The following is a 17,928-nucleotide window of genomic DNA, read 5'->3' on the forward strand; positions in this document are numbered from 1 at the left end:
CTAAAGCCCACATCAAAATGCCATCATCATGCACTGGCCAACTCTCAGAGAACAGCCACCAGGCTTTTAGGTTTACAATCAATTAGGCAGACCTCACACTCTGACTTGTTAAGACTACACAGCCAGCACCCGAGTCAGTCAAGTGCTTTCATTGTCCCCAAAGACATGAGTTATTGAGGTACTGTATTTATTTCAACATTAGAATTTCATATTTAGCACTAAATTCTAGTTCTCAAAAAGTCAAATGACAAAACTCAACAAGAGCTCAAGAAGAACAGGATTCAACTTTATAGATTGTAGATCTACCCTCCGCAGGATACTTACGTTCAACCTTTTACCACTGAATGATTTACCTTTGCAAGGTCTTCCTCTATAACATCATTTCTCATTTGAGCAGCATCCAGTTGAGTATAGAATCGTGCACCAATCATAGGCATGATATCATTTACACTGCGAAGCCTATTTTGGTCAGTCAGCAAATACCTACCAAAAAACCAAATAGATTAATTGAACACATCACATTTAAACAGAGATGCCACCATATTGTTTTAACCGGATCCTATTTTCTGCTTCAGATGCTATTTTGAGCACTAAACATACAACTGGCTCTGAAGATGTCACTGTGTTTTCTTATATAAATGTCAAGCAGCAGTAGTGAAGCAGCAGAGAAAATGCTTGTTGTAACTTACCTATATGCTGTGCTTCCAGTCAACCATTGAGAGAAAGCACTCAGTAAGCTAAAGAGTACTCACATGGCAGTGCAGAAGTAGATCAATACCAGAAAGGGCAGGATTAAAAGAAGGAGATATATGCAGATTGTAAATTTTCAAGTGATGTTTTTTCAAATGAGGAGCAGGGGGCAAATACTCCCATTTTTTCTCTCTCTGACTGTAAGGGTGGGTGAGGAAAATAGTGACTACATTTATGAACACAAAAAAACAAATCTTATCTTTCTGGTCAGAAAGGCAGCAACCCTATTAATGAAAAAACGGACAGTTTCAGGAACTAAAAAGTGTGCCTATACTTTTATAAAGAGGTAGAACACAAAAGTTACGATCTTAATGCAAATCCAATTATTCGTATGCTATTTCTCTGACTCTTGAAACAAGAATTTTATGATATTTTGGTCAGAATACCTTAAACACCACTTACTGATGAAATATGGGAGTTCATATTTACTACATATAGTGTAGAAAATATATAAAGTGGTCCCTGAATAGCAAAGGTAATACTGTATTTTGTCGGTCCCTTATACCTACTATGAAGACAATTCAGTACCACTTTTTAATGCTGTACTTTTAATTTGAAATTATCTTAACACTACAGAATTTAACGCTTATTTATGTCTGAAAATACGAACTATTTATCTGGTAACTTCAACTATATATTATCTTGCATTTATGTTTTGCTACTAACAAATTTCCTTCAACTTAAAAAGCGGCAACAGAAACATGCTTCAATCCATGCTATGATACTGAACTTACAAAATCAGATTCTTCAGATCAGAGGAATAGTTGATTGTCACCAGTTCCATAGCTTTCTGCAAATTTTCTCTCTGAATTCCTGACAAAGAATTGCAAGCCAACGCCAACACAACTTTTCCTAGTGAGATCAGATCTGCTTGCTAATAGAAAAAAAACCAAACAACTTTACTATGGCACTTTTTAAAAGTATTCGCAATAGTTTTTTTTTTAAATGAGTATCTAAAGTAAATGCTTTTTAAAGCCCACATTATCAAGAGAATTTTTCAAAATATGTTTAGCGTGCACAAAAAAGAAGTCTGTATTAGTAGCAACTGGTAGGAACTACATGCATTTTTATTAACACTTAACATTCAACTGCCTATTTCTATTTTGCAATTTAAATTTTAACAAAGGGAGAGTGCAAGGGAAGAACTGTATCTAGAGAAGGGAAAGATCCATTCTTGTGGCGATCAGAAGCTTTGAAAGGAGTTTTCTTTTCTCCATTTACCCCCTTCCACATCCCACCCCAACAGAGTGAATGAACTGGTGACAAATAGGACAAGTCTTCCACCTATGACTTATTGGATGATTTACCAAGGATTATTTGTTATACCAAGAATATCCTCCGGTAGAGTATGTTTTTTTTTAAATGAAGTAGTAAAACAGCAAGGCTATGGCATTTAAAGAGAAGGAGGTGCAAATACAGTAATCTCATAACCCAAACCATCCACTGTCAGAATATCTGACACTTAGAATATAATAATGCAACGTTGTTAATTAACCTTAATCAAGCATGTGAAACCATCTCTTGATCTCAATTGCCAAAGAATATGGATTTTTTTTTTTGTGGAAAGAAAGGGTTTGCAATAGCAAAACACTGAGCCTTTTCATCTTTGAGTAATTTCCTGTGAGAGACTGTGGGCCTAATGCCTGAAACTACTGAACAGGACAGGTTGGTGAGGTTAGTGTAAGAGTGGCATTTTATTCTGTGCAGGTTCTAACCATATAATCCTGTCACTTAACACCTTGATGAAAAGTAGCATCAAACAGAATTGTTCATATGACAGAAGTGCCATACACACATGCTGTCTAACAAGGCAGCATAAAAATAGTAAATTAAGACAAGGTAATGCTTTATCTGGCTTATGGAAGACCCTCAGGTATGTGTTTTATTCATTGCATTACAGTTGATTAAGAAGTTGTTGGCAGGTGTCAGTGATCTATCAATCAGTCTGAATTGAGGACACTTCTAAATAATTAAATGGAGAATCTCCATACAGAACATGTTAGCTTTACAAGACACAGTGAGCATTAGTATACCTTAAACGACCTGAAAAGGATTATGACCTATACAAACAAAAAGGATTCAGTTGTTACTTATCTGTACAGAAACATGTTCTTCAAGATGTGTAGTCCATATGCATATTCCACATTAGGTGAATGCACATCCAGTGCGCATGCGTCAGAGACTTTCTAGTCAGCAGCATTCACGGGGCACCATGTGCACCCTCACTTCCCTTGTGCGTCTTACAAGGGCATAACAGAGGAGTCACCTCACTGAGCCCAATTGCTTCACCATCTGACATCAGGACTCTGAAGTAATGGGGATGGTGGGTGGAATGTGAAATATGATATGAACTAGACATCTCAAAGAACATCCATTACCATACAGGTAAGTAATCGTTTTCTTCTTCAAGTGACAGCCCACATACATATTCCATATCAGGTGCGCTCCCTAGCAGTAGCATCTACAAGGAGTCTCTGTAAAAATGGATTTCAAGACAGATCTTCTAAGCCTTGTATCACCCACCGTCTGCCTGTAGTAGCGCATAATGTTTTGTGGATGGATGACCAAGTCACTGCTCTATAAATGTCCCAAATAGGAAGGTGTCCTAAACAAGTCACAGAGATGGACTGAGCTCTGGTGGGCTGGCCATGCACCTGCTGGGCTACTAGTTGATAGTATGATCTAAGGTATTGAATGATACACTTAGAAATTCTCTGAGTAGAGATGGTTTGTCCTTTGAATCTCTACACAGACAAGAAAAAACCCAGACGATTTTTGGAAGAATTTTGTTCTGTCCAGGCAGAATAAAATACCTATGCATACATTTAGAGCACACAGTCTCTGCTCCGATTTGCCCGTGTGAGACTAGGGGAAGAATAAATGGATGGTTTAATTAATGTGGAATTCAGACACTACCTCAAGAAGAAATCTGGGATACAGTCTCAAAGACTTTGTCATTATGACTGATGGTACAAGGTGCCCCTGCCATCAATGTCTGCAGTTTCCCAACTCTCCTAGCAAATGAAATTGTCAAGAAGAAGGCCATCATCATTGAAAGGTAGTGCATAAAGTGCATACAGCCACTAGTTGAGTGGGTGTCCATAAACTTTGAAAAGGCCAAATTGAGATCTAAAGTTGGAGTTGATCTCTGACCAATAGGAATATCTTCAAAATACCCTTAAACCTTTTTTTTTTTTTATCATCATCATCATCAGGTGAGAGAAAACTAGTCAATAGGGAGGTGGACTGAAGAAATGGCTGCAAGGCGAACCTGGAGTGAGCGCAGTGAGGGACCAGAGTTCTTCAGGTGTACAGGGTAGTCAAAATCTCTTGTATTCCAGAGTGCACAGGAAAAGTCTGATGTCATAAGGCCCAATTGGTAAACCAGTCCATTTAGAGAGGTAGTGGGATCTAGTGCAATCTTCCTGCTATTAACAGGGTTGCTCAGGACTTCCTGTGAGCAGGCCAACTCCACCGGTATCAACCAGCAAGCATCCACATCATCAGGTGGAGGGAGTACTAGTTCTGATGCAAGACAGCGACCCCAATACAGACTAGAAGGTTGGGGATCTAGGATAGGGGAACTGGGGAATAAATGGTGAGGTTGTGGAGGTCCCTGAACCACATTTGCCTGGGCCTCAGTAGGGCTATTAGGATAACCCTGGATTTCTCTTGTTTGATCTTCCACGAAGTCTTTAGAAGCAGAAAGATGGGAAGGAATGCATACAATAGTCAGGGGAGGAGGAAGGCCTCTGGCTGGATGTGGTCTCCTCATGAACAAAATGAGGACACTTGTCCTCTGCAGTCACAAAGAGATCTGTGTGGGGAGTCCGCCAAAGGCAAAAGATGTCCTGAAGAATATCCTTCTGGAGTGACCACTGTTAGCCTGAACAGAGTCTTCTGTGATAATTATCTGTCCTTATGTTATCAGGCCCCAGAAACAGGATTGCTGACAAGGTAATGTTCTGAATGGCAAAATCCCAGAGCTGAGTGGCCTTTTTGTATAAGGTCAGGGATCTGGCCCCTCCTTGTTTGTTCAGATAAAAGACAGCTGCCACGTTTCCAAACCTGAGTAGTCATGAATGTCTGGAAAGAAGGGCTATACGTGCTCTGTACACTGCCCTGAATTCTAAACCACTGATAAACAAAACCCTTTCTGTAGGGGACCATAGACCTCAAACCATAAGGTTTGCCCATGTGTGTGGCCCATCCAAGCATTAGTAGTGATAATCTGAGGGTGGGTGGGTGAGTGGGTGGGAGCGAGCTGAATGGAACGTCCCTCATACATTGCACTGGTCCTTTCAACAATCCAGAAACTGGAGGTTTGTCAGGTAGACACGAATCAGTTTGTCTAGGTGGCGTCTTTTCAGAAGGCAAGCTCGGCAAAGTCATGTTTGAAGTGACCGGAACAAGAGCCTTGCATATAGAACAACAAATGTAGATGCTGCCATAAGACCCAGCAGCCAGAGGCATAAGCTTATCCTTGTGAGTGGGTGGAGACAGGATGTGAGAGCCAAGCTCTTGCATAGGCCAAAACCTATTGGACAGCAGTAGACAATCACTGTGTCCACACTGAGCCTGGCTCCGAAGGTTGGATGGGATTTAATTGTAGATTTTTTTCTCGTTTGTTCACCTGAGATTGTGAGTGGATGCAGGCCGGTCAGCCCCTGATCAAAGATGGAAGGACTTGGATGCCAGTCCTTCTCAGACGAATTGCTACCACCACGAGGCAATTGGTGAAAACACAGGGCACTGCAGAAAGCCTGAAGGGCAAGACTTAGTATCTATAATTTTTGTGGTTTAACACAAACCTTAGTAAGTTCTTGTGAGTCAGATGAATTGCAATATGGAAGTACACATCCTTGAGGTTGAGGGCAGCATACCAGTCTTTCTGGTCTGGGGAAGGAATGATGGATGTGAGGGAGACCAGCTTGGGTGTGAGCTTCTTGATATAGGTGTTGAGAGCTCTGAAGTCTAGAATCCAACCATGACTTGTTGGATGTAAGAACATACCTTGAATAGAACCCCTTGCCCCTGTGCTGAGGGGGAACTTCTATAGCACCCAAAGGCAGAAAAGACTGAACTTCTTGTTGAAGCAGGATCTTGTGGGAGAGGAACTGGATAGCATAGCCTCTCTGGACCACCTCCAAAACAAATGGTCTCAGGTGATGTTGCACCAGGTCTGTTGGAAATGAGCCAGACTGTTGTTGAATGGAAGAAAGGGCAGAGAACACAAAGTAACTGGTATCCTGTCCTCATGCACTGAGTCAAATGTGCTCCCTGGCCAGTGCCAATGCAGGGAGATGTGACTGAGATGTGACCAGAATGTTTCCTCCTTAAAAACCACCATCTGTGCCCCTAGAGATCAGGTGGTCTGAATTGGAAAAAAGGGCAGACTTTGCTCTGGAAGTTGTATGTATCATATCCAAGGCAGTCTGCAGAACAGTTCTGGTCACCATTGGTTGGCTGGGTGGTAAGCCAACAGGTAACTTTTCACATTTTTAAGAGACAAGTGTTCCATGGAGTTTGGGCGGGGGGGGGCGGGAGGAGAAGGAAAGGAAGTGGCCTTTCTACAATTTTCTTTGTTTGAGGGAATGAGAGGTACGGGGTGACTGGGAATCCTAAACAAAAATTATCAACAACCCTTCTCTCAGTTGTGTTGTATCCCTAAATTGTTGTTGGGTGCGCAGGCAAATGGAGACTTTACAGCCTCACCTGCTCAGAAGAGTGAAAATAAAATGAATCTTGAACTTTACTAAGATGGAAACTCAGTCTTGGTGCTCTGAAGATGCAAAGTGGGGCAGAAGGGGTGCAAAGAGACAAGCTTCAGACTGCCTCTATTTATAACATCTCCTGCACTAAACACTTAACAGCACTTTTCTGGATCCGTAATACAGTAGGAGCAGCTTGATCTTAAGAAGAGTCTAAAAGAAATGCCCAGTCAGGCAACTCTTGCCTACCAACATCCTCAGGCTACTGAGCAATTAGTCATAAGTTGAAAGCAGTGCTTATGCATGGCAGGTCCACCAGACAAGGTTTTTCGGAAAAAACGCTATAGAGTCAGAATAAAAAGGGCTGACTAGATAATGGATTTTATTAGCCATTTCTTTTCTACTAACTGATTACAAAGAACACACAACAGGAGATATCCAGCTAAGAAGAAATAAGAAACAAGTTAATATACACTGGTAAAGTATACTGAGAGCTGTTTACTCTATCACTAACAAAAAGCTGCTACATTTCTCAGAAGTAGTTTTGAGCTTTAGCAAGGCAGAAACCAGCTTATTCAAACTTCCCATTTATTACTCTGTATGTATAAATAAGCAATTCTCTCAGTGACTAAGGTTGTTTAATGAAAATAAGCTAAGTCTAATTCCCTACTGCGGTCTTACACTCCCAATGCTGGCAGGAGATGAAAATGCTCTGGAGACAGGGTAATCATCCCCAAGGGGGAGTTAGGGAAAGAAGTACTCCAAATAATTATGATGTAGCACTCATTGACTCTAAAGGGAGTCTTTCTAATCCAGGAAGTATGTGTATAAATGTTGGAAATGGGGTTGTGGGAGAAGTCATCCTTGTTTAAATCCTGATGTAGTGAGCACATTTAAGGATGGTGGAGAGGAGAGGAGACTGAGGCTTGGTCTACACTACGTGTTTAAACCAATTTTAGCAGCGTTAAACCGATTTAACGCTGTACCCGTCCACACTATGAGGCCCTTTATATCGATATAAAGGGCTCTTTAAATTGGTTTCTGTACTCCTCCCCGACGAGAGGAGTAGTGCTAAAAATCGGTATTACCATATCGGATTAGGGTTAATGTGGCCGCAAATCGATGGTATTGGCCTCTGGGCGGTATCCCACAGTGGACCACTGTGACCGCTCTGGACAGCAATCTGAGCTCGGATGCAGTGGCCAGGTAAACAGGAAAAGCCCCACGAAATTTTGATTTTCATTTTCTGTTTGCCCAGCGAGGAGCTCTGATCAGCACGGGTGGCAATGCAGTCCCAAATCCAAAAAGAGCTCCAGCATGGACCGTATGGGAGATACTGGATGATCGTGTCTGGGGAACAAGATCTGTTCTATCAAGCCGATTACAGAGATACGAAATGCCAAGCACTTGTGAACACATCTACTAAGGCTCACAGTGCTGTTGACAACGGTAACGGAATCCAGACTCAAAGGACGCTCATTGGGAGGAGGAGGTACTGAGGACTCCAGCTACCCACAGTCCACAGCAGTCCCGAAAAGTATTTGCATTCTTGTCTGAGCTCCTAGTCTGTAGGTTCAAACACATTGTCCGGGTCAGGGAATAGCTCGTCAATTACTTCCCTTCCTCAGTGAAGAAAAGGATAGAAATGTTTTGACTCTTCAATGTCACCATGTGTTACTGAATGCTGCTGGAGATCCGCATCTGCAGCACAGAGACAGTATCCACTCCTCTCCTGCCCAGTGGCAACAGTGCGTAGGATGGTAAGCCTCCTTGTATCAACCCGGAGTGCTCCTGGCTGCTTCAGTGGGCGCGGGGCGCCTGGGAAAATAGAATGATTCTGTTCATTCCCAGTAGATGTACAGAACGTGGAACTCCTCATCATTAGCAACTCGGCTGAGCTCCATCAGCCCCCTCCTTTCCTTGTAAAGAAAAGATCTTCCTCCTGGACTGTCATAGCCCCAGAGCCTCCTCCCCCATTTTATCTCACTAACAAGTCACTGTTCTTATCTGCATTCTTTATAACTTCATACACAATGGGGGGACACTGCTACAGCAGCCAGGAAGGTGGAGGGAGGTAGGCAATGGGGGGGTTGCAGGGGCATCCCGAATGCACGTTAGCTCAATCTTCTGCGGATCTGACACAGAGCACTGTGCTCTCTGATCACTGTTCTCTAATATCTGCCCCATATTCTAGGCAGGACTGACTATTTTAGAAACCATAAGGAAGATTGACTCGGAGTCATCCAGTTTGCTTGTTGCGACCTGGCCAAATCACCGGGCACCCATGATAAGCAGCAACAGACAGAGGACAGATAACTGCTATCTCATGGCCATTTACGCCGCACAAGGTACAAACACTGATAACCCTCTCCATCATGCAAAAGCAAATGAATGCTGCTGTGTGCGCTGGAGTAATCGCTTTCTGTCGCGGCACCAGTACACATACTGTGACTGTAAAAAAAAAAAAAAAAAAAAAAAAAAAAAAAAAAGAAAACTGAACGGCGCTCATGTTGCTGGCTATGGCGTCTGCAGGGCAATCGGAAAAAGGCCAGGAAATATGATTGTCTGCCGTGCTTCCAGGAAAATGACTGACGACATTTACCCAGAACCACTCGCAACAATGATTTTTGCCCCATCAGCCACTGGGTTCTCAACCCAGAATTCTAAGGGGTGAGGGAGACTGCGGGAACTATGGGATAGCTATGGAATAGCTACCCACTGTGCAACGCTCCGGAAATCGACGCTAGGCTCGGACCATGGACGCACACCGCCGAATTAATGTGCTTAGTCTGGCCGCACGCACTCGACTTTATACAATCTGTTTTATAAAGCCGGTTTATGTAAAATCGGAATAATCGCGTAGTGTAGACGTATACTGAGTGCACGTATAATTTTTTTTAAAAAAAATTTAAGCTATCTTGCCCTTAGCATACACCCGTTCACTTCTGAACTATTCCAGTTATAACAGCATGAAAATGGAAAGCAGAAACAAAAAGTACAAAAGGAACCATTAATTGTTCATTGACCTCATTTTCTATTAAAACCCTACATGACACGTGTCCAATTCTGCAGTAGCTTCATGTACACATCACATCCTAAATTTGTTTTCCAGTATTCACTCAAGTTTTCATACTAAATTTAAAAGATTTTTCCTTCTTTTAAAAAGGAATCAATTTCAACCAATTCTGATTTTTGTGGTTTTGCAAAATAAACTGACCTATGCTTTGCTTGTTGTCAATATACAAGTGCTACATTATTTCTGAAGTTTCAACAGTAACAAAATGACAGCTCATGTATACAAATCACAAATAAATGTACACAGCTTAGGGAGGAAAACATATGCCAATACCAAAGATTGTTAAAAATATATATACACTGAAGCCTACAAATGTAAAATGTCTAGGCCTTAATAAAAATTAATGTTTCAAATGGAGTTAAGAGTTGTTCCTGGCACATATTATCTAATCTATTATAAAGCAAGTATGGCATTATAATCCTACCTGAAACTGAGCCATTAGTGCCAGTGGATTATTCTGACTGTTATCAAATGTTAAAACATCAAAGACTCCAACACAATTCACTCGTAACCTTTGAAACAAACAGGAAATAGGGAAGAGATTTGTTAAGATTTTATCTTGGATGGTTAGTTTTTTTCTGACATTTATCATATAAAATAAAGGGTAAGATTTCAAAAAAGTCATCTAAGCTCTCCTGATGCCAAGTAGCTTACTAAGATTTTTTTTTTTTTTTAATTAAAACAACATATGCTGCTGATAAAAACTTTCTAGGTAAGAACTTAAAGTGGATAGATCCACAAACATGCATGCCGCTTACTGGATGTTTTCAGAAGGCAAGATGTAAAGCCTTCTAAACTTAATTTAGTAGAACTTGATTTCTAGCATCAAACCTTTACCACTTCATTAGTCTTGGGCCAACATAAAACATTTTAGTCAAATTATTAAGTTGTTTCCCATATCTGGCAGAGGCACGTAATTAAAAGCTATCGTTGCATACAGAACTTAATAGTCAACAATCTAATTTGAAAAGGCTGTTTTCCATTACCTTGTTTTGCCGGTTACTAGAATCTTTGTTGGATCCATAACTCGACATGCTAATCCTGCTGTATGAATGGTCCTCAATGCAGAGCTGAGCTGCACAATATATGCCCAAATAAGAGACTCTGGTAGTAACCCAGCATGCTGCCGGGGCAGAGGACCATCATGCTGACCTAAAAGCAAAAGACTATAGTATCAATGAACAAACAAAATGCAGCCATCTTTAACTTCAAGGATAGTATGTAAAATTTAAGTGAAAGTATTCTGAAATGAAGAATTGACCAATATACCTTAATTTCATTCTACTCTAAGGCTACGTCTACAGTACGAACTAGAAGTGTGATTTCCAACTTGTGCGCTAGCAGAAGTGAGTACGCATCTGAGCTACCATGCTAAAAATAGTAGTGTAACTGCTGTAGCCTGGGCAGTGACAACACTGTAGCTGCCCAGAGTACAAATCCACTGTAACCCTGTGGGTACATACTTGGAGTGGCTAGCCTGTGCTGCTGCTGCCCATGTGTACAGGAGATGGGAATCCCACTCCTAGGTTATAGCGTAGACATGTACGCTTACTGAAAAAGTACCACCAACATTTTAAATGGATAATTTTGAATGGTCAAAATAGATCTTTAAAAGGTGACAATTCCTTCAATAGATATTACAACTTTTTATTCAAATTCATGAAAATTAAGTCATTTTAAAAGTTAGGATGAAAATTCAGTACGAAAAGACAACAGGTTTAAAAAATTGATTGTTGCAGTCTGATTGTTGATGCATCACGATACTCAAAAAGCAGAAACCAAAAACGTTCCGAAACAAAAAGCATACACCACAATAACTACTGCTTATCTGCAATTGGTACCGTTGTGCTCTTATGCTATATAGAGAATAGAAAGGAGTATAAATTAACCCTGCCCCCAATCCCAGAGTGTACAGACAAGTTAATTTCAAATCCCATTAGGAAAATAAAAATGAAAGATTGTATGGTTCAACAGAATTGGAATGCTGAGCCTTATTACCCCAGATCATTTGTTTCATTGTGACCCAAGTCACTAGTAATTCAGTCATTACTACAGTATTCATGTTCAATGGGCCCTGTAAAAGCAACCTGATTTCAATCCATTTCCAAATCATAGCCCAAAAGCCACTCTCCTAGAACAGCAACATACACAGAGTGCAGATCTTAGTGGTTGATTTTAATGACTGACCTAAAATTACTACTAGAAATAGGGAGACTGATTTTTTATAGAAAGTGGCAGGATGTTAATACTGAAGACACTCAGCAACTAAAAGATGTTGCTGTTTGTGAGGCATAACGAAGGGCTACAGTGGAAAGAATACTTCCAGAACAGGAGTACTAGAACTAAATTTGACTATAAATCAGATTAGCTTTTTCAGATGTTTCACTAGGCCACATTAGTGCTTGTTTTGGGAATATCAGGGTCATCAATGTGGCTCTTAGTAATGCCTGGATTTAAGAGTGCTCTTACATATGTGCCTCAATGCTGAGAAATTTACAAGTATCTTCATCCTTTTCCATATAAATGCCAATTTTCCCTGAGGAATGCATCAACATTTCTGGGAAATTGCTCAAGACTGTAGTTAATAGCCACAGTTGAAAAGTAAAACACATTGCTGTAGATGATCCCAGATGCAATGTTACTGTAGGGGGTGGGGGGAGGCGCGGGTTTATGGGAAGACCAGTGGGCTACAAATGTGTCTTACTTTCATTTCTGTTAACATCTTTATCTTTAGTTCACTTTTGGTGGCAAAGGTTCCTTTGGTTCAGATTTTGAAGGACAATACACTTCCTCTTCTAACCCACAGAACTCTGGCACACCACATGGAGGCTCCCGATGATTTAATTTTAGATTTATGGCCCTGCTGATGAATCAGTAACGTGAATCATCCTCCACAAACCTGTTTACACCAGTAGTCTTGCTTTGCACACATTTTTAAAATATCCCCTCTTCATCATTCATATCAATCACAGTTTCATGTCAGGGTGACAGGATGTTCCCTTATTGGGCAAGTCTCTGTCACTCACACATGCACTTTATTTCATTTTATACTCTTTTATATATGGTGAACTGCAGCAGATGAAATACGCATACGGCCCCTTTAAGACAGTGAGTATTACATCTATTTAAAAAACCAACACTAGAATCAAACATAATTTTTGTTATATTCAAAGGAAAAGCACAGCCAAATGATTATCTTCTTGGAGAACTGCAGTTATTTACATCACTGTAGCACCTAGGAGCCCTAGACATGGGCCAGAACTCCATTGTGCGTGGTTCTGTACAGAAACAAAACAGTCCCTCCTCCAAGGGGCTTACAATCTAAGTATCATAATGGGAGCAATATTTGCCTTTTGATACCCAAGCACAAAACACTAATGAAAGAGCACTCATCATATACTGAGAAAGTAAAAAAGATCAAGGAGAGATCACTCAACTAAAATACCAAACTTTATTTCTGCACTAGAAAGCTGGAGTTTTCTGTGCCAGCTAGCTACTTAAGCAGTTGCTGATCTGATAGGCTTGACAGGGCCCAGGCCAGCCCCTACGTGGGGCAGGGATGGAGCAACACACTTCCAGCTCCGCTCTGGTCCCAGATCAGCTCTGCCCTCAACCCCGTTCAGCCTCCAGTCCTGCTGTGCCTCCATGCCACATCTGCTCCCAACCCCAGCCCAGTTCTGGCATCATTCCTTCTCCGGTCCCAGCCCAGCTTCACTTCTAGCCTCAGCTCCTTCCCCAACCCCAGCTCCATCCCTAGTTCCGCCTTCAGCCCAAGCACTGCCGCTGAGGAAGCCTAGGCTGTGCAGTAGTGGAGGGAGTTGTGGACAGACAGTGTTAATGGAGGGGGGAGGGGTGGGGGCACACAACTGGAGAAGTTTGCTCACCACTGGCCCATGGTGAAAAGTTACTTTGAGTGTTTGAATTGTAAACCTCTGTAATTGTGTAATTCACCAAACAGGAAAAGCAGCATTAATAAAGGTAAAGGGCTAAGCCAGTGTACAAGATGGCCCACAGAAGGCAAATGAGATATTGGGGTAGCACTGAAAGAAAAAGCAGCAAAAAGTCCTGTGGCACTTTATAGACTATCAGACATTTTGGAGTATGAGCTTTCGTGGGTGAATACCCACTTCATCGGATGCATGTAGTGGAAATTTCCAGGGGCAGGTGTATATGTGTGTGTGTGTGTGTGTATATATATATATATATATATATATATGCAATCAAGCTAGAGATAAGGAGGTTAGTTCAATCAGGGAGGATGAGACCCTGTTCTACCAGTTGAGGTGTGAAAACTAAGGGAGGAGAAACTAGTTTTGTAGTTGGCAAGCCATTCACAGTCTTTGTTTAATCCTGAGCTGATGGTGTCAAATTTGCAGATGAACGGAAGCTCAGCAGTTTCTCTTTGAAATCTGGTCCTGAAGTTTTTTTGCTCCAGGATGGCCACCTTAAGGTCTGCTATAGTGTGCCCAGGGAGGTTGAAGTGCTCTCCTACAGGTTTTTGTATATTGCCATTCCTAATATCTGATTTGTGTCCATTTATCCTTATCCGTAGAGAGTGGCCATTGCGATACAAGCAGTAGGGGCAGCTGATATAGGCGTATATACATTGTGAAGTCAGTTATAACCGGAATGCTGTGCTGTCCAGTAGTCTGTGATGGGTCGCTGGTGTAGGAATTGGAGATGGATGAGGTTTGTTCTGATTGGTTCGAGCTAAGTAAGGTGCGGTTGCATTTACTTGGTGAGAATATGTTTAGTTGGCAGTTGTCTGTGTGAGGACTGGGCTGCCACAAGCGTGAAAGGTGATCATTGCCGGAGGGTTTAGATCCCGAGGAGATCTGTTGAAGGTTTTAGCTGGAACCTGTATTGTCGAGGCTGGAGTCCTGTTCTTCTTGGGTTGTCTTGCCATAGAGTTCGGGTACACATCTGGCCTTGTTGATCTCTTTCTATATTCCTTGTCAGCGATGAGTTTTGAGAATGCTGTGAAGATTTGTGTGTGGTCTCTGTCGAGAGTTAGAGCAGATGCTGTCTCCAGTATTGTGTAGACAATGATCGTGTGATGTGCCGGGAAAACGAGAGCATGAAGTAGCACTAGCAGTCGATACGATTCAGTATAGGGTGGGTATGGTACCATCACCTTATTTGACACCGGGTGCTAGGAAGTAGAACACCAGTAATTGGACAGACTGCAGGTGTGGAGTGACGAGCGTACTGTAATCGTGGTGGAATTTTTCCCGAGTCTCTTCGCCAGGTCCAGATATGAGATGTCATCAATGTGTAGTAGAGAGGTTGGTGAGTCGAGAGCGAGGAAGCGTGTTCGGTGCCATAAAAATTGGCATATTGTGGGCATAAAGGAGCCAAGCGGCATTGATCGGAGATACTAGTCGTCAAATTTGAACAGTTGTGTTGGAGGAATAATAGACAGAGCTCAGCAGCAGTAGGCTGTGCATCATAAGGATACGTCTGAAGATGTAGTCCTCTGTGTGTTTTGTAGGGAGCACATAATCATGTGGCTAGATGGTTTTCCTGGAGGTCAATGCAATTGTAGTTCCTCAGGAAACATAGTGGTGTCACGAGGATAGTGGAGTTTGGGCATAGGGTAGAAGAGAGTCACTATCCAGACAGTCTCAGAGAGTCCCATGCCAGATGAGGCTCACGGATTCCGGGTTTGTGGATATGGATAGTAGTAGAATACTGGGGAAGGCTAAGTAGTTGATGTTGTTCGTTTAGTGTAGGAGTGTCTAGTAGATGGTCAGTTTTAGTGTATCCTCTCATGGGATGAGGAATGCCTGTAGAATTTGTATTGGAGTTGGCTGGGCTCCTTTGGATTAACACTTTCTTGAGACAACAGCAATCCTTATCCCCTTTGATGATAAGTAGGGTGGTTTCTGAGGCTGTGGATAGCTTGCGTTCTGCACGACTAGTTATGGGCAAGCGAGTTGTTTTCCACCATTTGCTGTACAGTCGGCAGATATTCAATGTATAAGGTCAGATGAGATTTCTACTCAGGAGAGTCCAGTGATTTTCTTTGTGCTGTAGTGGGAGGTGGTAATCTGGTATGCAGGCGCGTACATGTGTTGTCCTGAAAGTATTGTTGAGTGAGATGCCAAAGTAGTCAGAATCACCGAAAACTGGATCAATTGTTGGTGGGTGGCAGCGCAGAAGAGAGTCCCGTAGATGGACATTCTTCTTGGCTGAGTGTGTAGTTGGATAGTTTGACAATATGCTGATGGTTAGGGGCCATGGTGTGCTCATGTGCAGGTAGGAGTTAGAACAGCTTAGAAGTCTTTTTCTTTGAGAGAGATAGTGAGTATGGATCTTCGCTTCTATTTAATGGCTGTATGTGGAAGTTGGTTATTAAATGTTCACATTGAGGACTGTTTTTGCGTTTTCCTGTTTGCTGTATGGATATACAAAATCTGTAGAAACACTTCACTTGCCTGGCCAACAATAGACCTAAAGGTGGCATCGCGTCAAAACTTCAGGACAGACTCAAGAGAAACTGGGCCTGATTAGTCATCTGCAATTTGACACATCAGCTTAGGATTAACAAAGACTGTGAATGGCTTGCCAACTACAAAACATTTCCTCTATTGTTTCACACCTCAACTGGTAGAACAGGGCTCAGCCTCCTGATTGAACTAACCTCCTTATCTCTAGCTTGCTTGCATATATATACCTGCCCCTGGAAATTTCCACTACATGCATCCGACGAAGTGGGTATTCACCCACGAAAGCTCATGCTCCAAAACGCCTGTTAGTCTATAAGATGTCACAGGACTCTTTGCTGCTTTTACAGATCCAGACTAACACGGCTACCCCTCTGATACTTGACACTGAAAGAAAGTCCCTGCTGATTGCATTCCTAACTCCCTCCAGGAAGGAGAGACGTACACATGAACTCATCCCATCACTTTGGGCTCTGGAGTGGAGAGAATTAAAATCCATGACAAGAGGAAACTGAACCGCTTTTATGCTGTTTGGACTCTTACCAGGGCTGGAGCTAAGAAACAAAAAGCAGAGATCCCCAGGGTCAACTTGGGTTAGTCTAAAAAGAAACTCGGTGGACAGATTACTACACCTCTGTCACCTTTTGGAACCACAGACTACTCTTTTGTGCTTGTACGTTGCCTGATTTAACCTGTACGTAACTTCTTTTTTCTAGTTAATAGATCCTAAGTTAGCTTACCATAGGATGGCTACCAGCACTGCCTTTGGTGTGAGATCTAAAGTACAAAATGATCTGAGGTAAGTGACTGGTCTCTTGGGACAGGAGGCAAACTGAATATACACCTCTACCTTGATATAATGCTGTCCTCAGGAGCCAAAAAAATCTTACTGCATTATAGGTGAAACCGTGTTATATCAAACTTACTTTGATCTGCCCGAGTGCCCCCCCGAGCACTGCTTTACTGCATTATATCCAAATTCGTGTTATATCGGGTTGCGTTATATCGAGGTAGAGGTGTATTATGATTTTTGGTGTAAGTGACAATTTATCACTAAGTCTGTCTTGCCTGCATGGCAAGATAGATCAAAATGCCCAAGGGAACTGTCTGTAACTCCAGGGTAAGACTATTACAGTGATTCAGGAGTTCATATTTGTTACTGGATTGGTGAAATCTAACAACAGAACATACCACAAGTTTGGGGTGCCTTTCTGACACTCTGCCCTCAGGCTGGCATGCACAGTTGTTAACCACTCCAGAGTGCAACCCCAGTGTGTATGATGTTGAGTAGATGCACCCGATTATGGCTTTGCAGTGTGGGGCCACTCACACCTGAGCTAGGTCTGACACCTGGGCCAGCTTAAATTGTGATCACTTGAGTAAACAGAGTTAAGCACGTAGCTCTTTGTCAATACAAGCTCCTGGATCTTATTTAACTAGTTGTTTGAGAGGTGTACTACAATTCACAGCTTGAACAGGGACAATAAAAACGAAGTTCTCCCTTACTGTAAGGATGATGCACCTTCTGCCTATCTACAAAGGTCCTGTTGCACCCATTCTTCTCCCATCCCTCCCACGGTTCCCCACCACCCCGCAAGCTGAGTCTACATTCCGTGGTACTGTGATATGGATTTTCTTGAGCAGTTTCATTTAAATTTTAAAAAGTGAGTTTTTTAATGAATCCAATACAAAAGTACAATGAATACAGTAGCCCCTCTGCAACCGGTTATTGAATTCAGTTAATTTTACACTGTCTCTACTTTGCCAATCAATATACTGCAGAATTTTTGTACTGTTAACGAATAACTGCATTTCACAAAAGTTGTTAGCGATACGGAGGTTTCAGGAGATGGACAGAGAGTTGGGACTTCTGAACCCTGAACAGTCACAAAGGTAGTTCTGGATCACGAAACAATCAAGTCAGCTAGATAATTCTGCTAAACAA

General features: G+C 42.0%; 1 protein-coding gene across 1 annotated transcript in view; it reads right to left on the reverse strand.

The window, feature by feature from the left end:
* PAN3 (poly(A) specific ribonuclease subunit PAN3) overlaps nucleotides 1–17,928 on the reverse strand; it is a 128,250-nt gene that overhangs the window by 11,565 nt on the left and 98,757 nt on the right. The window contains 4 exon segments of the mRNA XM_075061652.1: nucleotides 354–483; nucleotides 1,485–1,624; nucleotides 9,962–10,049; nucleotides 10,524–10,689. Coding sequence (XP_074917753.1) covers nucleotides 354–483; nucleotides 1,485–1,624; nucleotides 9,962–10,049; nucleotides 10,524–10,689 — 524 coding nt within the window.

The sequence above is a fragment of the Chelonoidis abingdonii genome, chromosome 1, assembly GCF_003597395.2.
Source record: "Chelonoidis abingdonii isolate Lonesome George chromosome 1, CheloAbing_2.0, whole genome shotgun sequence".
NCBI lineage: Eukaryota > Metazoa > Chordata > Testudines > Testudinidae > Chelonoidis > Chelonoidis abingdonii.